The sequence below is a fragment of the Cervus elaphus genome, chromosome 1, assembly GCF_910594005.1.
Source record: "Cervus elaphus chromosome 1, mCerEla1.1, whole genome shotgun sequence".
NCBI classification, from domain to species: domain Eukaryota; kingdom Metazoa; phylum Chordata; class Mammalia; order Artiodactyla; family Cervidae; genus Cervus; species Cervus elaphus.
In genome coordinates this window covers 93604749-93630445 of record NC_057815.1, presented here as the reverse complement: position 1 = coordinate 93630445, position 25697 = coordinate 93604749, and the positions used below count along the sequence as shown (strand labels likewise).

General features: G+C 39.2%; 2 protein-coding genes across 2 annotated transcripts; both read left to right on the top strand.

The window, feature by feature from the left end:
* The first annotated feature begins 247 nt into the window (after positions 1-247).
* Positions 248-1165, top strand: LOC122700448 (olfactory receptor 4A47-like). Its single transcript, XM_043913357.1, has one exon. The coding sequence runs from the start codon at positions 248-250 to the stop codon at positions 1163-1165; it is 918 nt and encodes a 305-aa protein (XP_043769292.1).
* Positions 1166-9738: 8573 nt separating this feature from the next.
* On the top strand, positions 9739-10674 carry LOC122700426 (olfactory receptor 140-like). Its single transcript, XM_043913323.1, has one exon. The coding sequence runs from the start codon at positions 9739-9741 to the stop codon at positions 10660-10662; it is 924 nt and encodes a 307-aa protein (XP_043769258.1). The 3' UTR covers positions 10663-10674.
* Positions 10675-25697: the final 15023 nt, after the last annotated feature.

Sequence of the window (25697 nt, the reverse complement as noted above, 5' to 3'; positions counted from 1 at the left end):
ATGACGTATCCTTTTCCCACAAATGTCTCTAATTAATTGCCTCTCAATTGGTGTGCAAGATTGAGATTAATGATGATGTTTTAATAAGCCTTGATCTTATTAATAATATCTGAAAGTATAAGAACCATACTGCTCATTTGTTGAATGAATGAACAAATTATCATGACACGTCAGGAAGTCAGTCATAAGAATTATATTGATAGGAAATGTTGTCCTGAACTCTGAAATAAAAGATGCAGAAAGACCTATGGAACAAAGGAACAATGTAACTGAGTTTGTCCTCTTGGGGCTCACTCAGAGCCCCCAGGGTCAGAAGATATTATTTGTCATCTTCTTGCTCATCTACATCGTGACCATGGTGGGCAATCTCCTCATTGTCCTGACTGTGGTGTCCAGCCCAACGCTTGACATCCCTATGTACTTCTTTCTTGGCAACTTATCATTTATGGATGCTGTTTATTCTACTACAGTCACCCCAAATATGATTATAGACTTATTCTGTGCGAAAAAAATCATTTCATTCCAAGCATGCATGATCCAACTTTTTACAGAGCATTTATTTGGTGGTGCTGAGATTTTACTCCTGGTGGTCATGGCCTATGACCGCTACGTGGCCATCTGCAAACCTTTGTATTATATGACAGTAATGAATCAACGGGTATGTGTTCTGTTACTGCTGTTAGCCTGGACTGGTGGGTTTTTACATGCTATCGTTCATATTCTCTTTGTTTACAATCTCCCCTTCTGTGGTCCCAATGTCATTGACCACTTCGGATGTGACATGTACCCCTTGTTAAAACTGGCCTGCACTGACGTCCGTGTTATTGGCTTCACGGTGCTGGCTAATGATGGGGCCATCTGCGTGGTCCTCTTCACACTCTTACTCATCTCCTATGGGGTCATCCTGCACTTCCTGAAGGATCTCAGTCAGGAAGGGAGGCGCAAAGCCTTGTCCACCTGTGGCTCCCACATCACTGTGGTGGTCCTCTTCTTCGTGCCCTGTATTTTTCTGTATGTGAGACCTCCTTCCACTTTACCCATTGACAAATCCTTGGCAGTGTTTTACACCATCGTCACCCCTATGTTGAACCCTCTGATCTATACGCTGAGAAATGGAGAGATGCAAAATGCCATGAAAAAGCTCTGGAACAGAAGACGAAAATGAGGCCGTAGGGAAATATGTCACCTATTTTCAATGAAAAATTGCTCTTCTCAGGAAACCAATGTGTGATTTTTTAACTGTAGTATCTTCTCAGGCTAAATAACTTGGGTATGATGGAAAACATCTTTAATTTGAATGATCAAAATATACTTTAATATTTTCAAAATTTCCTAGTTCAAAATACATATTTGTTTGAAATGCATTTTTATGATTTCCATGATTTCTTGGGGGAAGTACATATAGTTTTGGGGTAAAAAATGTTTCTTTGAGACTATAGATTTATGTTCTATGTGATGAGTTAAGCTATATAGTTAACACTGTTAATTTATTAGATTAGGGGAAGATTTTACCATATTTCTCTCTAAAATAATGCAATATTTTTCAGAATTAATAGGGTCTATTACATTACAGATTTCAGAAAAAATAATTAAAAATATAAATTCCTCCACACACATACTTATTAATATTTGAAGTATAGATACAATTATTCTATCTGCAAGATTATTTATACATCACTTTGTTTCTGCTGCTTAACATCTTAAGATTGAAGAAGAATGTTTCAAAGATTTAAATTTAATAACAAGGCCATGTTTATAAAAATAATCTAAAGGAATGAAATTTTATGTAGAATAAAACCAAATCTTAATTTTCCAACTGTTATGAGTATTTTAAAATAAATGTGCTATTTTAATATTTTTTGCTTTTACATTTCTATTACCATATTACTTTTGAAAAATTCCATTTCCTTCAAGTGATTTCATACACTTTAACCACTTTTTTGAAAATAACTTTTAAAAACACATTATGAAAGTGAAAGTCATGTCTGACTCTTTGTGACCCCGTGGAATGTAGCCCACAGAATTCTCCAGGCCAGAATACTGGAGTGGGTAGCTGTTCCCTTCTCCAGCAGATCTTCCCAACTCAGGAATTGAACCCAGATCTTTCCCGCATTGCAGACAGATTCTTTACCAGCTGAGCCACCAGGAAAGTCCAAAAACACTTTATATTTTAATCCATCTAGAATTTACTTTCATTTGTCATGGGCAAAGACATAAGTCTATTTTCCCTAAAGAGGTAAAATAGTCTGTCAACATAATGATTTGTTTCACATAGCTTGAGAAGTTTCTACTTAGTAGGTGATGTTTTGCACCATCTAAGATGTTCCGTTCTGGGGCACCTTCTCCTCTTCTCCATCTCCTCTCTCACATTTCCCTTATCCTCTGAACTTTAGGGTCATTTTGTAAAGTTTGAAAATTTCCATAAAAACATGTTTAACATGTCATTGCTGAATATGCTTATGCTTTCCCTTCTCCAGGGGATCTTCCTGACCCTGGGATTGAACCCAGGTCTCCTGGCTTGCAGGTGGATTCTTTACCACCTGAGTCACAAAGGAAGCCCAAGAATACTGGAGTGGGAAGCTTAACCCTTCTCCAGGGATCTTCCTGACCCAGGAATCGAAGCGGGGTGGGATGTTTTGAGAGAACAGCATCGAAACATGTATATTATCAAGGGTGAAACAGATCACCAGCCCAGGTTGGATGCATGAGACAAGTGCTCGGGGCTGGTGCACTGGGAAGACCCAGAAGGATGGGGTGGGGAGGGCGGTGGGAGGGGGGATCGGGATGGAGAACACATGTAAATCCATGGCTGATTCATGTCAATATATGGCAAAAACCACTACAATATTGTAAAGTAATTAGCCTCCTACTAATAAAAATAAATGGAAAAAATAATAAAAAAAAAATAAATGGGAAGGGAACTGAGTAGATATTTCTCCAATGAAAATATAAGAATGGTCACAGGAACATGAGAAGGTGCTCAACATCACTAATCACCAGAGACATGCCACTCATAACACAAAAGGAGATCGCCTTTCATCTGTTAGGATGGCCATATGAGATCTATATGAGACAAAAATGTTTGGTGAGGATGTAGAGAAAAATGGAACTATACTATTAATGGGAATATAATTTTTTCAGTCACTACAGTGAACATTAGGGAGGTTTTTCAGGCAATTAAAAACAAAACCATTGTATTATGCAATCGTGCTTTTGAGTATATATTCAAGAATATGAAATCAGGAATCTGAAAGGTCATCTCTACTCCCCTGTTCACTGCAGCATTATTCACAATAGCCAAGATCTGGAGACAACTAAGTGAGCATTGAAAGATGAACGGATAAAAGAAATATGAGACATAAATATATGTATATATTTATATATAGACTTCCCCGGTGGCTCAGATGGTAAAGTGTCTGCCTACAATGCGGGACACCCGGGTTCAGTCTCTGAGTGGGGAAGCTTTTCCTGGAGAAGGGAATGGAAACTCACTCCAATATTCTTGCCATCCCTCAAAAAAAAAAAAAAAAAAGAATGGATAAAAGAAATATGATATATATACATGTGTGTGTATATATACACACACATATATATATATAAAAAGACTTTCATTTAGCAATATAAAAGAAGGGAATTCTGAAATTTGTGAAAACGTAAAGTAACTTTAATGGCACTATGCCAAGTGAAATAAGCAGAAATAGAAAAACAAATACTCTATGATCTCACTTATATGTGAAACTAAAAAAAGAAAACAAAAACAAACTCAGATGCAGAGAGAAGAATGTTGATTGCCAAGGGCTGGAGGATGAGAGCTAAAAAATGACATTCAGTTCAGTTCAGTTCGGTTCAGTCGCTAAGTCGTGTCCGAGTCTTTGCGACCCCATGAACTGCAGCACGCCAGGCCTCCCTGTCCGTCACCAACTCCCGGAGTTTACCCAAACTCATGTCCATCGAGTTGGTGATACCATCCAACCACCTTATCCTCTGTCCTCCCCTTCTCCTCCTGCCCTCAATCTTTCCCAGCATCTGGGTCTTTTCCAATGAGTCAGCTCTTTGGCTTCGCGTCAGGTGCCCAAAGTACTGGAGTTTCAGCTTCAGCATCAGTCCTTCCAGTGAACACCCAGGACTGATCTCCTTTAGGATGGACTGGTTGGATCTCCTTGCAGTCTGAGGGACTCTCAAGAGTCCTCTCCAACACCACAGTTCAAAAGCATCAATTCTTCGGTGCTCAGCAAATATTGTCATATTTGCATATTGTCATATTTGCTTCTACTTCAATTTGAAGAAACATTGAAAGATTTATGAAACCACAGCCCAGAACTTTTCAACTTCTGGTAAACAACCTAGATGCCCTTCTGGGATCAAAGGATTTCGGTTTGGGCTAACAGCATGGGGTCACAAAGAGTCAGACACGACTTAGTGACCACCGAACAACAGTACAACGTGAGCTCTGTCGTGAGTGCTTCAGCGTTTTGAGAACATGTTTCTCTATCTACTGAAATGCATGACGTTGCCCATAAGATTATTCTGGCAGGTATTGGGTTTTGTAAAATTAGTCCCTGAAACTATCAAACATCAAAACATACCTCAACTATTTTCTGATGAACTATGATTTGATCCATACATAACATTTTTTGTTTTCATTCTAGTTTACCCTTCAAGTTTGAGAATCTGTGTTGCTGTCTCTCCAGGGTTTTAAACCACTGTTTTTGGATTTGTATTCTGGAGACAAACTTTTCTGGTATAGCTCCAAAAACTCTTCTTTTGAAAAATTATTTTCATGGGCAATCGTCACTGATTTAGACCTTATTCCACGTGACTCAGATGGTAAAGAGTCTGCTTGCAGTGTGGGAGACCTGAGTTTGCTCCCTGGGTCAGGAAAATCCCCTGGAAAAGGGAATGGTAACCCACTTCAGTATTTTTGCCTGGAGAATTCCATAAATAGAGCAGCCTGGGGACTACAGTTCATGGGACTGTAAAGGATCAGACATGCCTGAGTGTCTAGCACTTTCACTTTCCTCTCTCTTTCCCTTTTATGCTTCTCTAGGGCTTTTGGAGCTGGGCTAAACAGACATAGGGGTTCTAAGGCAATCTCTTTGCCCAGTATGTTAGCTATTTAAGTGGAAACTGGGTGACCCCTTAATGGACCATAGTGAGTAGATTTCAGTCTCTTATGAGGTTGAGAATGATGACTTTTTCAGTACATGCTAATTCTCTAATCTCACGCTTTAATTTCAGAGCTAAAAGAAGAGTTCAAGATACTTTCATAATATTTCAGCAAAATCCATATTTATCATGGTTCTTTAAATAGGTTCAAATCCTCATTCAAACTGTTTTTGGCATCTGCCTTCACAAATATTATTGCAGAACCATAATAATAAAATATCCAGCCAAACTATTAATAGATTTAGTCACATGGTCTCAGTTCTCATAATCACTTTTCCTTCATGATGCATGCTGCTCACAGTGATTATATTCTCCAGAACCCATCCACAGTTATGTCCAATTTATGTTTCTTTTTAAGGAAAGCATATTTGAATGTTTTGAGTAAGTGTAGCTAACTATATAGGAATATCAATACATTGAATTCAGTTGAATTGAACTCAATGTACTTACAAAATAATTTCAAACTTCGGTATTTATTTCTTTTCATAGATAATTGCAAAGAGTCTTAAAGTTGGTGGTAGCATAAACATGTCATGCCTGTTTAGTTGTAAAACATAATTTAAAGACAAAAGTCCTGACCCAGGATTTAATGATGTGATTCTTCACCTTCCCTTGGTAAATGGTGTCCCTATTCACTTTTTCATGCTTCCTTGTTATAAACTGTGTACGTCATTGCTCATTTTTAATATTCCATAAAGATATTATAGGACTAAATTTAAATGTAAAATGCATTTTACCATTTTTTAATATAACTGAAGAATGGAATTACTGTCATCATAAACATGTTAATCTAATTACAGAATTGGCACAATAAACATTTTGAGGAAGTATTATAAACTTTTTCTATTATGAAGTGCTAATATTACAAAGAGGTTCATAATTATCACTTAACATACATATGGAAACAATATTTATAAATTGTGATTAACATGACAGTAGATCAATTAAAAATAAAATATCAAAATAAAAATTAAAAATAAAACACACATCTAAGTGTTTAATTTATATGGTATCAAATATTCAGACTCCACATTTAAGCTCGTTTATTATCAAATATCCAGTTTATGGCTTCCCAGGTGACCCTGTAGTAAAGAATTTGCCTGACAATGAAGGAGATGCAAGCGATACAGTTTTGGTCCCTGGCAGGCTATAGTCCATGGGGATCACAAAGACTCGGACACCACTGAACACACACACACACACACACACACACACACAATCCAAGTCTATAAGTGATCAACTTTTTCTCTTTTGAAATGATGTTTTGTTTTCATATTGACTTATGGATGAAGTTTAAAATTAGAGAGGAACACTGTAAAATTTCCTCTCTGATGTCGCCTTATTTGAAATAATTGGTTTTCTGGCAAGACCTGTTAATGATAGGGAAATACCCATGAGTTCCAATTAGTCACAGCGAAGAAATTTCATAGATTTTGCCAACAAATAGGATATATGGTAGTGCTTTTAGGACTTCTACAAAGTTACGACTTATAAATCAAGAGACACTTACTGCAGCTGAGTTAGTTGACATTTTTATCTTATGGGTTTTACTTCTTTCCTGAGCAACTAACAGCTGCCTGGGGCCTAGCCATGGAGGTATGTCAGACACTTTCATAGGTGAGATTATTATTTTAGAAATCATATAATCATACATTCTCAGGTTTAAATACATATTACAAATCATACAATCAACCCTCATCCAAACTTACCTTAGATTTAAACCCCTTCTTCAGCATATAAAATAACAAGGTAGACTCAGCTATAGTACTACCAATTTAGAACTAAGGATATTTTGGGGTCATTTATTTCTTATTGATATACACTTAAATGTGCTTCCCTGGTGTTCAGATGGTAAAGAATCTGCCTGCCAATGGAGGAGACGTGAGTGCGATGCCTGAGTAGGGAACATCCCCTGCAGAAGGGAATGGCTACCCATTCCAGTATTCTTGCCTGGAGAATTCCATGGGAAGAAGAGCCTGGAAGGCTACAGTTCATGGGGTTGCAAAGAGTTGGACATGATGGAGTGACTAACACTTTCTCCTTTCATATATTTAAATTAGTTGAATTAATAATATAATTAGCTGCAATTACATATGTTAGAATAAATTTGCAAGTCAAATATGCATCCAAAATTTCCTTCACTTAATATTACAACTTTAGAATTTTTATGACATTGCACAATTTTTAAAAGCATCACTCTTAAAAAGTATATATTATTCAAAAAGATGTACTATATGTTGTTCAAAGAGATGTAGAATTAAAAGGAATTTTAATTATCTTATTCCCCAGTGTTGAACATTCCATGCTGTTTCTAAATTTTCCACAGTTCTTATTAATAGTATTGGACAAATTTGTACATAGTGATTTTTCTCTTTTAAAAATATTTTACATTAGGGTTTATTCCTAAAATAAGTATCGCAGAGCCAAAGAAAAAATGAAAAAAAAAGTAATTTACATTTTTTTATAGTTGTTTCTAAAACACTTTCATAAACTGTGTTTAATTCTTACTTTATTTACACTATCCTCTTCATTATCTGCTGGGGGATCCCGCTAAAGAAAGAGGAAATGCTGTGACAACGGGGCACTTTGTTTCCACATATGCATAAATGTTTCATCTTAGATAATTAAAAATACAGTTTTTTATTCATTTATCTTTGAAAAGATATGCTTTATGAAATATATTTAATTGCATCTATTTCTCTTCTCCTTGGCAAATTTAAAACTGCAAATTTCTTGTTCTGTTAGTCATGCACTGTCTTGTAACCAGGAATGATGGATGCTGTTGGAAGATGGTAGAAGACGGCGTGAGAATGCATGGAGCAGAGACATAAAGGACTGGGAAGGTCATTCCTGCTGTGGATGGGTGAGCCGCTGGTCTTTGGTAATGGTAGGTCAGGAACTAAGGGCATTTAATAGCAACACCATTTATGACTTTGTATGAATAAGCATACATTAATATACATAGTAAATGTCCAGTAAACTTTTGTTGACTGAGTGAACTTGTAGGAATAAATAGCAAGTAATGGATTTTATGTGTTTGTGGTAGTCGGTGCATATACACTTATATGCATGGTGCATTACCTGTCTCTCTAGCAAATTATTCCTGTTCTTCATATTAAATTTTTATTTACAGAACTTGAAAGTAAGTATTTCCTTTACTTGAAAGATCTTTGTGTGTTGAACACCTATATGAATTGAGTTTTTCTTTTTTTTTTTTAACTACTGAAGTTGTGGGGTTTTTTAACCCAAACTACTGAAGTTGTGGGTTTCTCTGGTGGCTCAATTGGTAAAGAATCTGCTTGCAATGCAGGAGACCTGGGTTCAATCCCTGGTTTGGCAAGATCCCCTGGAGAAGGAGATGATGACTCACTTTAGTATTCTTTCCTGGAGACTATCATGGACAGAGGAGCCTGAGGTCTGGCAGGTTACAGTCCGTGGGGTTGCAAAGAGTCGGACACAACTGAGCAACTAACACACACACACACACACACACACACACACTGAAGCAATGAATATGCAGAATATGTATATTAAGTTATATGTGGAGCAGAATTTTGAAAAATAAAATAATCAATTAACATATACACAAATTATCTTTAAAGTAAAATGATCCATAACATGCACTTTTCTAGAGACATTTAAATATTTTCATGCTTATTCTGGAGAGTGTTCAGAAACTCTTTTTTTTTTTATTAATTAGTTTATTTATTTTAGTTCAGGTTCGATGCATGATACAGAAACTCTTAAACTGGAGTGCAGCTTCCCTTCCAATTTCTCATACAGTAGAGAGATTATAGATCGACAGGGCTGGAGGACAAGGGCATCAGAACTTCTGTTGAGTTTATGCTTCAGTGAAGCAAGCATATCTTTACTTTTTTGGAGAATGACAATGTAATACCAAACGTTTACTCATCACCTGATCGGTTTCAGGCACTGCGGACATTATTCCACGCACTCTAGTGGGACAGTGAGGAAACACAGCTGAGTAGTTGATGTGTTCTGATAGGTACCAGAGAGGATGTTTCACCAAGGACTTCGATCTATTTCCCTAAACTCCCTGATTTCTTGATCATGTTTTTTCTTTCCAAAGTTAGGAGTCGAGATGTCAAACTGAAATTCCATCACGGAAAAGGGAATAACTCTTATGTGTGTACAGCAGTTCTCAGCCTATAAAATGCATCTGAGAATTACGATTTGTAATCTCACGGACACAGTGAAGGGCCTGAAGAACTGAGATGATGCAGCAAAGTCCAATGGGGTCAGAACAGGAAGGAGAATTCAGATCTCGAGTAGACAGTCCAGAGTTTTTTCAGTAAATCACACATCAAATTTGCCCTACAGATGGTTTACAGGTGACTGGTGCTAGGTATCTGAAGAGATGGAAAGCTTTATGGAGGAAATAAGAAAAAAATGAAACAAGTACTGGGACAAAGTGTCAAGGGCATACTCCACAGTTACAGTGATTGTACTATTTTGTTGTAAAAGTCAGAACACAATTCTTTGTTGATTAACGAGTATGATTCTTTGTTCCTTTGTAGGTAAGTCAGGCCCCAGGAAGCCGTTCCTTGCTGAATGGATGTCCTCAGGCCTCCCAACAATGTGACTGCATTTGTTCTCCTGGGACTCACACAGAATCCACACTTGCAGAAAATACTCTTCATTGTCTTTCTGTTCATTTTTTTATTCACTGTTCTGTCCAATCTGCTCATTGTCATCACCGTCTCCCTCAGCCCTACACTTTCTGCTCCCATGTACTTCTTTCTCACTTACTTGGCTTTATTAGATGCCTCCTTCACCTCAGTCACCACGCCTAAATTGATCATTGACCTGCTGTCCCAGAGGAGAACCATCTTCTGGCGAGGATGCCTGACTCAGATCTTTTTGGAGCACTTCCTGGCAGCATCAGAGATCATTGTCCTCACCGTCATGGCCTATGACCGCTACGTGGCCATCTGCAAGCCTCTGCACTACACGACCGTCATGCGCCAGGGGCTCTGCCGGCTCCTGGTGGTGGTGGCCTGGATCGGGGGGATCCTGCACGCCTCAGTGCAGATTCTTTTCACCATGGACTTGACCTGTGGTCCCAATGTCATTGACCACTTCAGGTGTGATTTCTTCTCACTGTTGGAACTTGCCTGCAGCGACACCTACAGGCTGGGAGTGGTGGTGGCAGCCAACAGTGGGGGCATGTGCTTGCTCATTTTTTCCCTGCTGCTCATCTCCTACATAGCCGTCCTGAGCTCCCTGAAATCCCATGGCTCTGAAGGACGGCGCAGAGCCCTCTCTACATGTGGCGCCCACTTTACAGTAGTGGTGCTCTTTTTTGTGCCTTGTGTGTTCACCTACATGCGTCCTGTGGCCACTTACCCTGTGGACAAGTGGGTGGCTATGTTCTTTGCAATCCTCACACCCATGTTAAACCCTATTATTTACACAGTGAGAAACACAGAGGTGAAAAATGCCATGAGGAGTCTGATGAAGAAGAGAGTAACTTAGGCTGTTCATGATACCAAGAAAGTGATGATTTATAAATATATATAGGAAGGATTATACATGCTGCAAATTGTGAAAGTAAATTAGCAAATTTTGCAGATTATTGACAAAAACGGCCTAGAAAATAGGCATTTTGACAACTTTTTAAAATACTTTGCAAAACTTGTATATTCATACTCAAGTTTCAGAATAGCCAATGGGAAGAATATCAACAATAAGCCCCTAGTTTATTTATTGTAGGGTATATTCTTCCAGTGTCTTATTATTAATTTTTAAAGATTATTCAGATAAGTTACTTGGATGAAATTGATTTTTTCATATGACCTTCATGTCAGAAACCTTATTTTTGCATAACCTGTGGTCCAGCCAGTAAGGAACAGATATACTTAGATACATGTGTGGCAGGGAGAGTTGGGGAAGTTTAAGAATCAGGGTTGAATTTTCTATTAATTTTCCAAAATCAGCAAGAGGAAACACCTAGAAAAAGAGATAATGATAACTCACAAACTATTTCTTTTTTTGGCACAAAAATTAAGCCAGAAACTTTGAAATTATTCTTTATTTGCTCTTATTTTATAAAGTATCTTCATGACTCATAGCTTTTCTTGAACATGAAGGAAAGGTTTCTTTTTATGTCTCAAGACTTGAGGAGCCATTTGAAACTAGAAGGGTAAGCATCTTTTATTAAATTTCAATAGAAAATCATATGGGTAGATCCCAAAGCTCTAGATCTATACATCTGATACATATATTTACATTACTTGAAGCTTTTATTAATATTATCTGTCAAGCATCTTTGTTTCAGCTGATTTCGTCATGTACTAAGCTGGTGGTTCCATTATCATTAACCCCATTTGGTTGCTGTTGTTTAGTTATTAAATCATGTCCAGCTCTTTTGCAACCCCATGGACTGCAGCCCACCAGGCTTCTCTGTCCGTGGGATTTCCCAGGCAAGAATACTGGAGTGGGTAGCCATTCCCTTCTCCAAGGGATCTTCCTGACCCAGAGATTGAACCTGTGCCTCCTGCATTGACAAGCCAATTCTTTACCACGGAGCCACCTGGAAGCCCTATTCCTCCCATTTTACAGAAGCAAATTGAAGCCAAGAGAGGTTTACTAATTTACTTGTCTCGCCTCACATGCCCTTCCTCCATTAGTGTGTTAGGAACTATTACACTAGGATGTATCATCCTTTCAAAAGTTTCAGCTATAAGCTTCCAATCCAGGTCTTTAAAACCCAGTCTTACTGCTTTCAAATGAGACAGGGTTGCCTGTGGTGTGTGTAGGTGTATCGGTTCAGTTCAGTTCAGTCACTCAGTTGTGTCTGCCTGTATGACCCCATGGATTGCAGCACACCAGGTGTATAGATAAATTTATCTGCAGTCTTAATGATCCACTTTGTCCTTTAAGAAGATGGTGTCAAATACAAAAATAAACTCAAAATGGATTAAAGATCTAAATGTAAGACCAGAAACTATAAAACTCCTAGAGGAAAACATAGGCAAAACACTCCCTGACATAAATCACAGCAGGATCCTCTATGGCCCACCTCCCAGAATATTGGAAATAATAGCAAAAATAAACAAATGGGACCTAATGAAACTTAAATGTTCTTGCATAATGAAGGAAACTATGAGCAAGATGAAAAGCCTTCAGAATGGGAGAAAATAATAGCAAACGAAGCAACAAGGAATTAATCTCAGAAATATACACAAGCAGCTCCTGCAGCTTAATTCCAGAAAAATAAACAACTGAATAAAAAAATGGGCCAAAGAACTAAACAGACATTTCTCCAAAGAAGACATACAGATGGCTAACAAACACATGAAAAGATGCTCAACATCACTCATTATCAGAGAAATGCAAATCAAAACCACAATGAGGTACCATTTCACACAAGTCAGAATGGCTGCTATCCAAAAGTCTACAAGCAATAAATGCTGGAGAGGGTGTGGAGAAAAGGGAACCCTCTTACACTGTTGGTGGGAATGCAAACTAGCACAGCCACTATGGAGAACAGTGTGGAGATTCCTTAAAAAACTGGAAACAGAACTGCCATATGACCCAGCAATCCCACTTCCGGGCATACACACTGAGGAAACCAGATCTGAAAGAGACACGTGCACCCCAATGTTCATCGCAGCACTGTTTATAATAGCCAGGACATGGAAGCAACCTAGATGCCCATCAACAGACAAATGGGTAAGAAAGCAGTGGTACATATACACAATGGAATATTACTCGGCCATTAAAAAGAATGCATTTGAATCAGTTCTAATGAGGTGGATGAAACTGGAGCCTATTATACAGAGTGAAGTTAGAAAGAAAAACACCAATACAGTATACTAACACATATATATGGAATTTAGAAAGATGGTAATGATGACGCTATATGCGAGACAGTAAAAGAGACACAGATGTATAGAACAGTTTTTTGGACTCTGTGGGAGAAAGCGAGGGTGGGATGATCTGAGAGAATAGCATTGAAACATGTATATTATCAAAAGTGAAACAGATCGCCAGTCCAGACTGGATGCATGAGACAAGTACGCGGGGCTGGTGCACTGGGATGACCCTGAGGGATGGGATGGGGAGGGAGGTGGGAGGGGGGTTCAGGATGCGGAACACATGTACACCCATGGCTGATTCATGTCAATGTATGGCAAAAGCCACTACAATATTGTAAAGTAATTAGCCTCCAATTCAAATAAATAAATTAATTAAAATAATAATATAAAAAATGAAGATGTGTCAAATATGTTGCAGACTTGTCTCACATGTAGCAGTGTATTTCAGCAGTAAAAGCTTATTCGTTTCATGAAAGTTCAAGTTATGCCACTTCACTATTACAAAAGACAAACATTATTATGGCAAAGTTTACTTGCAATGGAAAGGAATCTGAAAAAATGTATATATATATATATATATATATCTGAATCACTTTGTTCAGCAATTGAATCTAACACAATGTTGCAAATTAACTGTTCTTCTATTAGAAAGTGGAAAAAAATATTTTTAATAGCTCTGTAATATTAATATGATTTTTTTTAAGTAAAATGAAAAATCCCCTTTGATTAAAAAAAAAAATTAGTGAAAATAAGTACTAATGTCGGCCTTCATAAAAGCCACGTGGCTAAGGTGAACTTTCAGCAAATGGGGATACCCACAGTGCTAATCTGTGCCCGTGGTCACATGTGAAGCTTGTCTTCGAGGTGTTCTTCCCTTATTTATTTATTTTTTTGGATGGTGGGGCTTTCTTCTCTTCATCTCTCTGTTGAACTCCATTTCCTAAGTTATTTGCATGTTTTGGGGTAATCTTGTGTGAAGCAAAACCATCTGATGGTCTCTTCTCTGCAACTATGTTTCCCTTCAGGGATTTTATGAAAAGAGGGATGTAATTGGATCAAGAAATAAAATTCAGTTTTCATATTTCACAGGAAGTGACACATGGGTAAAAGAGATGTTTAGAAGAAAGTAGAGCAACTCAGTCACTGAGGAAATTGATACTTGGTTTGGGCATGAGGTAGAACCTTGAAGAGCTAAATAGGTGCTGCTTCTGCTGGAATGCTTCCATTATTATACTGTAGTGTTAGCATTTATTATTGAAAAAAAGGATTTCATAGTGTTAACATGTATTGCTGATAAAAAAAGGACTTTGGGAAAATTTGACTTCTTTAATTAATGGAAAAAGTAATGTTCTGTGAATACAATGTGCCAGAGAGTTATGGGAGCTCCATATACACCGTTGAATGATACAAACAAAGGCTGTGTTTATGTGGAAGTAAAATTCCAGTGGGGGAATAGATGGATAATAAGCAAGTAAACAAATAAATGAAAAGTATAATTTTGTTAGTAATGGTGAAAATTTAAAAAAAGGCATTTTATAAGGGTGTGATATAGGAGAGAAGAATTAGACACATATTTGTGTAGTTGTGTAAATCCCACCTAGGATTTCGCTTTGATAGAAATATAATCACACATGCTATTACTTTTTTAAAGTAGATTATTTAAAAACCTGTGTTTGAAATGGGGATAATATCTTTTATCAATGAGAAAAAAGTAGTTTCTTAGGGGATGATCATTTTTTTACTATATATATATGTATATATATATATATATATATAACACATAGATGTACATAAAGCACATGAATAGATAGTATATTTATGGTATGATTATTTTAGAGGGGAAGGTTATTAAGGGAATATAATATCTACAAAAGCAAAAAAGCACCTTTTAGAGGCAATAGTGGGGAAAAAACGATTGAAGAATACTGCCTTAACTCATATCTAGAACAGTAGGTAAGACCATGGAGTAAATTTGGAATGATAGTAAAGCTCATCCAAGAACAGAGCCTGGCCCACCACCTGTAAGGATCGTATGCAGGAAAACTGAGAAACTCTGCATTCTCAGGGGACTTCCCAGAGTGTGCTCACCTGTATTAATAATCAGGTTGTAATCGACAAACTACGTTGTAAACTGATATTTTATCCATTTGGATTTAGGAGAAGAAAGAAGGCTATAATCCCTAACATTTCTAAATCAAAAACAAGAAATTTGAGAGTACTAATTGCTATGCAATGAGAGAGAATTTAGTCCTTATTTTTCTGAATGAGGAACGTTTTAGAATCCTTTATAATGGAAACGATTCTGTAGTTCGATGTGACACAGTTGTAATAATCATCTTGAAAGAGTTAGAGAGCCCCAGATTAGGTGATAGAAAACTTCACCCCCAAAAAATTGGAAAGGAGGCTGGTGTGGGGCTGCTGCTGGCTACCTGGTGGGTGGGTCCCAGGTCAGGTGTGGACTCAAGGTGTTCTGAGGTAGCGGGTCTAAGGGCAGATGGGTGGGGCTCTGTCTTTGCTCTGTTAGCTACTTGTCCTGGGGCTTCTCAACATTGGTGCCACCTGGCTGGTGAGTGATGTTTGCACCCACCACAGAATTGCTAGAGGGAGGGTTTCAATATGATGCTTGCCAGCATCATGTCACTATCACAGGATAGCTACCCAAAATGGTTGCGACCAGTGTCTATGTCCCCAAAGTGAGGCTCAATTTTCTCTTATATTTCTGGGATGCTCTGTTCATTATGAGCAATTCGATCTGACTCAAGCTCTTTTCAGATTTCTATTTCATACTGGACTGGATGTGACTTTTAAGGCTGAAGTCACTATTTTCCAAAGCCCCCTGGCTCTCTGAAAAGGAATCCCCACTGGCTTACAAAGTTGTATATTTTAGGGGAGATCACTTCCCAGTGTAGGAGTACTGGGCTAAATAGTACTGTGTGGGGTTCAGAACAATCTCCTCCTTTGGGAAAATGTATGCAACTGGATTATCGCCCTAGGTTTATTGCCAACCTGAGGTGTGGGACTGGACTCTGCCCTGTATCACTCCCTGCTCTCTGTCCTGCCACGGTTCCTACTCTGTGTAGTTTATTTTATTTTTTTACTCTATGTATTTTAATAACAGAGGATCTGCTAGTCAGGTTATTCCCATCAGCAGTGGCTCCTAGATAGTCATAATTTTGGTCTTTCCTTAAGAGGGCATGATTTCAGGATCTTTCTGCTCTGCCAATCATGACTGCCTCACCATGTACGTATGTCTGTATGCCAGGGATAGCCTTAACTTTATTGTATGTTTTAAAAATAAGAAGTATGATTGTTCTTTCTACTTGGAATCACTTGAGATTTCATATGAATTTTAAGATGGCTTTTTCTATTTATGCAAAATTTTTTTGAGGTTTTCGTAGAAATAACATTGAATTTGTAGATCACTTTAGGTCATCTTGGTATCTTAATTTTTGTTGTTCAGTTGTTAAGTCTTGTCTGATTCTGCAAACCCATGGACTAAAGCATGCCAGGCTCTTCTGTCAATTACTGTCTCCCGGAGTTTGCTCAAACTTATATCCATTGAGTCAGTGATTTTACCTAACCATCTCATCCTCAGTCACCACCTGCTCCTCCTGCCCTCAATCTTTCCCGGCATCAGGGTCTTTTCTGATGACTTGGCTCTTTGCATCAGTTGGCCAAAGTATTGGAGGTTCAGCTTCAGCATCAGTCCTTTCAATGAATATTCAGGATTGATTCCCTTTAGGATTGACTGGTTTAATGTCCTTGCAGTCCAAGGGACTCTCAAGAGTCATCTGCAACACCACAGTTCAAAAGCATCAGTTGTTCGGTGCACAGCCTTCTTTACGGTCCATCTTTCACAACTGTACATGACTACTGGAAAAAACATAGCTTGGACTGTTATGGCCGATGTCTGAATCCCCGAGCGGGAATAGAGAAGGCCTCCAAGACAATGCAACTCGCAGAAAGGGAAGTTTATTACTGACTCGAGCCAGGACTCTCTGCTGCAACCAACACAGTGGTGCGGGTCAGAGAGCCCCGAGCCCAAGCTGTTACACAAATTTATAGGGTGAGAAGCGGATTGGTTACACGTTTGCAAAGCAATTTCATTGGTCAAAACTTCTGCGTGCGCAGGACTTTTCTGGGGATTTCTGCCCCGTTCCTAATTTCCTAATTGGCAAACAGCGGTCAGTATTAAGTGAAAGCTAATTGGTCCTAATTGGCAAACAGCGGTCAGTGTTAAGCGAAAGCTAATTGGTTGTATCCAGGTGGCCTGATAATCTTACCAGGTAGGAAGGCCTACTCTCGCCTCACATTCCCCCCTGTCTGTTGTTCAAGTGAGGAATCTTCCTCTTTTCTATCCTGGGCCACTGACACTATAAGTGGACCCAGGAGGGTGGAAATTAAGGTAGTCAGCCAGGAGGAGTGTTAAAACCAAGACTCAAACCATCTCTGCTGGGCTTCCCGTTCTCTCTTTCATTGTGCCAGTCCCTCTCTCACTTTTGCCATAGATTCTACCACCTCAGACAAGGAAGTCAAAGACTCCTCTAAGTGACTGATTGCATCTACAGTGGCTCGTAGGGAGGAAAGCCCTTGGCCTTGCAGAGATAGTGAAGCTTGGTTAAATTGCCCCCATATCTGAGGTACTTGGCTCTGCGGATTGTGCCACACTCAGGGCTACCAAATCTCTGTTTCCTACGTCCCATTCCCGGGGCCCATCACAAGAGGTTACGCAGCTTCAGCTCCTGCAATAATCAGCAGGAGAATTAGGAGACCTCCCGTTGGATGAGTCAAAGGATTTGACGGGTGAGGACTCACCTTCCATTCTGCTCCTGTTCTTCCGGTGTGGCTTGCCGCACGTGATTGCAGTGAACCCAGGGTCCAATCCCGTCGACCTTGACAGCAGTAGGACTGGTAAGGAGAACAACATAAGGGCCTTTCCATCTAGGTTCTAATACACACAGGAGGGGGTCTTCCATACAGAATCTCTTATAAGGGGTGGTACACACCCGAAAGAGTGCGAAGGGAAGGAGGGTCACCCAGTCCCCGCCAGTCTCTATTGCCAACTTTGTTCTCTCAACCTGTCCTGAGCTCTGGGGATTATATTCACAATGTAATTTCCATTTCATCCCCAGAGCTTGGGCCAGCCCTTGTACAATCTGGCTCACAAAGGTAGGTCCATTATCAGAGTCCATAGTCACTGGCAGCCCATACCTAGGCACTATCTCCTCTAAGATCTCCCTTAGTGGGGAAGGCTTCCACTCACCCCGAGAAGGTATCTACCAGAACCAACATATAGTGATACCCGTACTTGCCTGGCCTTACCTCAGTGAAATCTATCTCCCAGTGTTGCCCTGGCTCTTCCCCTCGGTACCTCGTTCCCATGTGCTGCTTTTTCCTTGTCCTCATCAGCTGGCACGCTTTGCAAGCCTGGATTATCTCTCGTCCAGTTGCATTTTTCTCAAACACTGATCAACACACAGATTCAGTCCATATTTGCTTTCATTTATCTACTGAGTGTACCCAAGCTTCTTCTTCAAAGACTCTGGCATCTCAGGGGGAGGAGGGCGAGGGAGCCTGAAGTAGACCTTCACAAAATCATAGATAAACCACTGTAGTGCAGTCAGAGTGCCGATCATGGTGATACGGGCAAAGAGTCCCTTCCATGCACCTCTAAATCCAAGTCTCTTGAGGACCTGAGAGGCACTGCTACCCTTCTCTTTATTCAACACAGACACCACGGAATCAGCAACAGTACGTTCAAAGCAGGCAAACTTCATCATGGTGTACTTCATAAAAGCCAAACTTGCAGAGCCCCTGCAGGGAGTAGCCAATGAGGGTCGGGGCCCATCCTTTGGCCAAACCACGGAAACCATCCTCTTTGAGTGTACTTCTGTGGGTCCACCTGCATACGGACCACAACTTAAGACCCCACCAAAGCCACACAGTGCATAAAATTTCGCGGAGCCATATTCACAACTGTACTCTTCTACCGCGGTGGCTCCAGCTTTCCTTTGCCCATCTTTTTGTCTAGGGGTACATCAGTTAAGTCTTTTTGTGCCGCCAGGGCCTCAGCCAGTATCTCGCTGCAATCATGGAGCTACAAACAGCTGGAATGGCTTATTTGGGTTAGGCAGGGCAAGGGCTGGGGCTTCTAGTAGGGCCCGTCTGAGTGTCTGGAAAGCTCGGTCCAAGTCCAGTTTGGGGTCTCTTTACTTCCCTCATACAAGGGCCAGGCCTTCTCAGCAAACCCCATGATCCACAGTCTGCAATATCCAACAGTCCCCGGAAACTCTCTCACCTGGCGAGGGGTCTTGGGCTCTGGTCAGCAGAATTTTCCAGTTCCTCATGACTGCAATTATCCAACATGGACCCAGGACTCGGGGAGGGGTGCCGAGTCTTGACTCCCCTAGTCACTGTCTTCCCCTGCATATAGAACTCGAGTTCCAGGGGAGATTCTCTCTCTCTGGGTCATACCTCTCCTCAGGTCCCTCTTAGGGCACTCGTTTTTCCAGTGCCCCTGTTCTCTGCAGTAGGCACACTGATCTTTCTTTAGGGCCTGCCTTTTTGGTTTCTGTTTTTCTCTCGTCCAGGGGTCTCGAGGTTCCCTCAATTCTGTTCTGGCTTTTATCCCCACAAAAAGAATCTGGGCTAGCTCCCTCTGGTTCTTCCAGTTTTCCCTCGTTCTATATTCTCTATCTTCCTTCCTGATCTTCTCAGCTAATTCCCTTTCCTCCCGTCGAATTCGTTCTTCCCTTTCTTCTGGGGTCTCCCTATTATTAAATACCTTTTCAGCTGCTTTCAGTAAATCCTGTATCGTCTGTTCTCCCAATCCCTCTATCTTTTGTAATTTCTTCCTAATATCTGGGGCTGCCTGATTTACAAATGCTAACAGAACTGCAGTGCGTGACTCCTCAGCCTGGGAGTCCACAGGTGTATATTGCCTGAAAGCTTCCATTAGCCTCTCTAGGAAGGCTGCCAGGCTCTCAGTGGGCTCTTGCCTTACTAAATTTACCTTTGCCAAATTTCTTGGCTTTCTTGCTGCGGCCCGCAGGCCAGTCATCAGAGTCTGGTGGTACACTCGGAGACGCTCCCTACCTTCTGCTAGCTCAAAATCCCAGTTAGGCCGCAACAGAGGAAACCCCTCGTCCACGAGATGAGGCTAGGCGGTTGGCCTCCCGTCGGCCCCTAAGACCTGTTTCCGTGCTTCTGCCAGAATTCGCTCCCATTAAGAGCACCTGCAACAGCTGCTGACAATCGTCCCAGGTGGGGTTGTGAGTGGAGGCTCACTTATTGTAGGGCCTTCAGAGTCCGCCAGAGTGTAGCCCTGGCCGGGACTCATCATTTGCCCCCACAACCATTCGCCTGTTCACTGAAACTCCTGAAAAGAGTAGGAACGAGACCAGAGACAATGCCGGCACACACACAAACATGGAGAGCCAAAGACAAACACACGGACAGCTGACAACACAGCGCTGGGTTTTCGGGCCCCCTAAGTTTTCCTGAGCACTGGTGCTATTATCTATCCTTCCCCATGTCCTGGAAGTGTTCTCTTCCCCCAGTAAAGGGATCCCGGACGAGCCCCCAAATGTTATGCCTGATGTCCGAATCCCCGAGCGGGAATAGAGAAGGCCTCCAAGACAATGCAACTCGCAGAAAGGGAAGTTTATTACTGACTCGAGCCAGGACTCTCTGCTGCAACCAACACAGTGGTGCGGGTCAGAGAGCCCCGAGCCCAAGCTGTTACACAAATTTATAGGGTGAGAAGCGGATTGGTTACACGTTTGCAAAGCAATTTCATTGGTCAAAACTTCTGCGTGCGCAGGACTTTTCTGGGGATTTCTGCCCCGTTCCTAATTTCCTAATTGGCAAACAGCGGTCAGTATTAAGTGAAAGCTAATTGGTCCTAATTGGCAAACAGCGGTCAGTGTTAAGCGAAAGCTAATTGGTTGTATCCAGGTGGCCTGATAATCTTACCAGGTAGGAAGGCCTACTCTCGCCTCAAATTGACCATATAGATCTTTGTTAGCAAAGTGATGTCTCAATTTTTTAATATGCTGTCTAGGTTTGTCCTAGCTTTTCTTCCAAGAAGCAAGTATCTTTTAATTTTGTCTTAGTAATATTAAAAATTCTAGTTCATGAGTGTATTTCCATTTATATTTGTCTTCTCTAGTATCTTTTGGCAATATTTTGGAGTTTTCCTTGCTTAAGTGCTCTGCCTCCTTGCTTAAATTTATCCAAATATTTTATTCTTATTAATGCTGTTGTCAGTGGAATTGGTTTCTTAATTTCTTCTTTGTGTTGTTCATTGATAGTGTGGAAATTCTACATCCCTTCATAATAAGAATAATTTTAAAAAACTAAACAAGTCAGGTATTGAAGGAAATTACATCAACACAATTAAGGCCGTAAATGTTACAACTACAGTTCACATCATACTTAACATTGGAAGACTGAAAGCTTTTCCATAAAGGTCAGAAACAAGACAAGAATGTACTTTCTGATCACTCTTTTACAACAGCATTACAATAATAATTTCTGCCAAATATTTAGTGTTTTCTACATATAGACAAGCTCATCTCTGAAATTGATTTTTACTTAATTTTACTTAAGAAGCAGTGCTTCTGAGGGTAGCCACATCCACTTCTTTGGATCTTACCTTAAACACACCTTTCAGGAACGGTCATCTCTGATTATATTATTGATAGTAGAATTTTCCCTCTAATATCTGGTACAGTCCTCTGTTTGTGGTCTTGAAACACTGAAAGACTACACCTACTTTACTACTTATTGTCTCCTTCCTTGTTGTGAAATCTATTATAAGAATATAACATCCACACAAGAAGAAACTTTTATACACTTTCCATTTTATTATTTGCTGTGTCCTCAGCCATAGCATAGTTTGTGTAGTCAAATAGATAGTCTAAGTACAACTTAATGATTGGATAAATATTTGTTATATCTGAGTTGATTATGCATTTCATATATTGAGCAAACATCAAGGAAGAATAGATTGAGTACTAAAATATTAATAAAAAGAAAGAAAAACTTCCTATGGCAAGTAGAAAAATACATGATAAATTGCTTTGCTGAAGCAAATCAGCTGGGCTGCTGATTTGTTCTTAACTGGCAGTAGTCTGAAAGTAATTATAAACCATTTTGTTTTACTATCACTGTCACATCTTTCTGATGTGATGTGGTTTACTAGTGGTTTTTTACATACTTTAAAAATTTACTGGAAAATTCCAGTGAATTGAATTGAGTCAAGAATCAGTCTTGGACACAGTCCAGTTCTAAGATTTAATGATCTGTGTAGTTCAGTTCAGTTGAGTCACTCAGTCATGTCCGATTCCTTGCGACCCCATGGACTGCAGCTCGCCAGGCCTCCCTGTCCATCACCAGCTCCTGGAGCTTACTCAAACTCATGTCCATTGAGTCAGTGATGCCATCCAACCATCTCATCCTCTGTCATCCCCTTCTCCTCCTGCCTTCAGTCTTTCCCAGCATCAGGGTCTTTTAAAATGAGTCAGTTCTTTGCATCAGGTGGCCATAGTATTGGAGTTTCGGTGTGGATAGGATAGATAAAATGCAAAGTAATCTTCAGTTCTATTTGGGAAAAAAGGCATATTCTTTTAAGAAATGATATACATTTTTGAGAAGTCCCTCATTAGGCTTAAAGAAATGTGCAAACGAAAGGAAAAAACAGAAAAAAAAGAGTGAGAATGTCTCCTAAAATCTCAAGTCATCTCGTCTGGCCACACCAACATGACAAGCTGAGGACTAAGTTGTTGAGTGGCGTTTTCTACTTTGGAGTTACTTGGAAAAGTAATTGCTTAACATATGTTTCCCTGGGAAATGGCTATTTGCTATCTTCCTAGGGAAACATAGGATTCAAAGGGACTTTTTTTCGTAAATTATCCTAACATGATAAACATTTGTTTCTTTGTGGGCACTTTGAATTTTGTTTAAATAATTGACAGTGTAAAAAGAACAGCTATCTGAAGAATCAGAAGACTCCTGGGAGAAAAGAGAGAGACCACTAAATGAAATAAAATATTTTTTTCAAGTAATAATGAAGTCTGTCACATTTTCTTGTCATCCTAGATTAAAGATGAATTCTGCCAAATCACATCACAACAAGCCTCCTAAAGTTAACAAAAGCAACTGATATTGGGAATCAGATTTCAAAATTGTGTAACTTTATTATGTAAGAAATTAAATTATTTTGAAATAAATTAAACTTTGATTCCAGTTCTTATTTTATCAATTAAAATATTTAATCTTCTGAAAATTAATAGGATGCTTTAAGCCTCAGATTATTCAAATAAAAAATAGAGATTCCTATTTTTGTTACAGTAAATAGAAAAAGTGACACATTAAATTGGGTACATGGTTGGAATTCACTGTGGGAGGTTTGAGCAGTGAAGGGATACAATAGGACAAGACTGAGAAAGAATAACTTGAATTGCTTCAGGATAACAAGCTGGCAGAGGCCAGATTAGAAGAGGACATACTTGACTGGAGGCTTTTGCAGTGGCCAAAAAAGAAACAGGTTGATATGTGGTAGAAAATGATTGAATTTGTGATGGATTTTCAAACTAAGGACAGCAGGATTTACTAAAGCTATGAATAAGTGAGAGGAGGTCAATAAGGCAGTAAAGGACACTGAGATTTATCATCTGAGCAATGACGCTGAGTGGATACCATTTAACAAGACTGGGTGAACCTTTTATAATGTGGGCGATGTTAAATTCTATAGTATATGTACTAAATTGATATCTAGCTGCAGATATCCAAAACTGGATACACTGAATAGAAAAAATTGAAAATAAGGGTAGATGTCGGGGCTGGGGACATAACATTGGTACTTATAGGTCAGGAAACGAGGATCATCAAACTAAAGACCCTCAAAGAGGCTTCTCAGTGAGTTCTGAGACAATCCAAGGCAGTGACCTTCTATTCATATTTCGATCTACTCACACCTAACGTGTAAATTCATTTAAGTGTGTTTCAATAACTATGACTTCATGACTTTATAATGGGGCATATTTCCACGGAATTCTCTTGTCATCCATGTTTGTTCAACCTCATTTCCTTTAATTGGCAACTGAAACACAGCTTTTTCAGGGATGATGTCTGCTGTTCCAGTTTGGTAGATACATTCCTACGCTGTAATCCTTAGCATTTTGTCCATATTTTTATCACAGCACTTCTTCCATTGGTCTGGAATTGTCTGATGCATCTTTGTGTATCATATCACTGAGGGCAGGGAACTAGGCCTTTTTAAACTTGGTCATCACGATGTCTGTGCCCCTTTGGACACAGATTGGTACTCCATACACAATGTTTTAATTGAATGTAAAAATAAAAAGATTAACGTATAATCCATTTAAAACTTTTCTCCCTTGTTTTGTAACTTAACTGCTTCTAATATGTGAACTCAGCTCCTATGCAGACTAGAGGAACAATGTAACTGATTTCATCTTCTGGGCCTCACCTAGAACTCAAAAGGGCAGAAAATCCTTTTAGTTTTGCCTGGCTTTTCTTTTTTTTTTTTTTGTTTTTTAGCTGGCTATTCTGCTAGAACTCTGAAGTAGTAGGAATATTTTTTCTTTTTTTTTTTTTTTTTTAAATTTTTATTAGTTGGAGGCTAATTACTTCACAACATTTCAGTGGGTTTTGTCATACATTGATATGAATCAGCCATAGATTTACACGTATTCCCCATCCCGATCCCCCCTCCCACCTCCCTCTCCGCCTGGCTTTTCTCTATTTTGACAGTGGTGGACAACCTGCACATTGCCATGACCATAACTGTCAGTAAGACCCTGAATTTGATGAAATATTCTTTTTTGTTTTACTAGCTTATCATTTTTTAGACCTAATTTATTCCTCTTTTGTTTCAATCAGATTTAATTCAGACTTGACCTTTGGGGAATATATCAGACCCTTTGAAATTTGCATGACATAGTAATAGTATTTTACTGGGCAATTTTTTTTTTTGGTGAACCAGAGATCACCCTTCTATTGCTTATGGCCTATAACCATAATATGGCCATCTGTAAGCCCCTGCGTCATTTGGTTATCAAGAGCCAGTGGGTTTAAATGGATTATTTCTTTTATATCAATTACTGTTTTAATGATGTTTGTCTTCTCAATGCTGTTTCTATCCTACAATGTTCTCTGGGTTTATATTAAATTTTCTTTTTTAGCATCTTGAGACAGAAGCTTATTTTACCCCTTATTTATTGTTTTCTAATATCTGCATTTAAAGCTATAAAATTCTCTCTATAAGCACTCCTTGAGCTGCATCTGATTAATTTATATATGTTACATTGTATTGTATTATATAGTCCTTTATATATATTTATATGTGTAAGTTTCTATATAAATAATTTTCATAGATGCTATTGATAGTTACACTTTTTATACATTTATTTCATATAGCTATTATTTACATATGTATCATTATCTTTCTGTTGACAGTATTTCTTTGAAAATGTTCACTGGTAATTTTAGGCTCTTGTTGCTTAATTGTAAGCAGTTGGAAAATGTTATGTTTTTGTTCTCAATTTCTAGTTGAATTACATTATTGTGATATGTATATGGGGACCCCCTGGTGGCATATATATATATATATATGCAACTGTAGGTGCAGATGCTCAGCCATTTCCCACTCTTTTGCTACCCTGA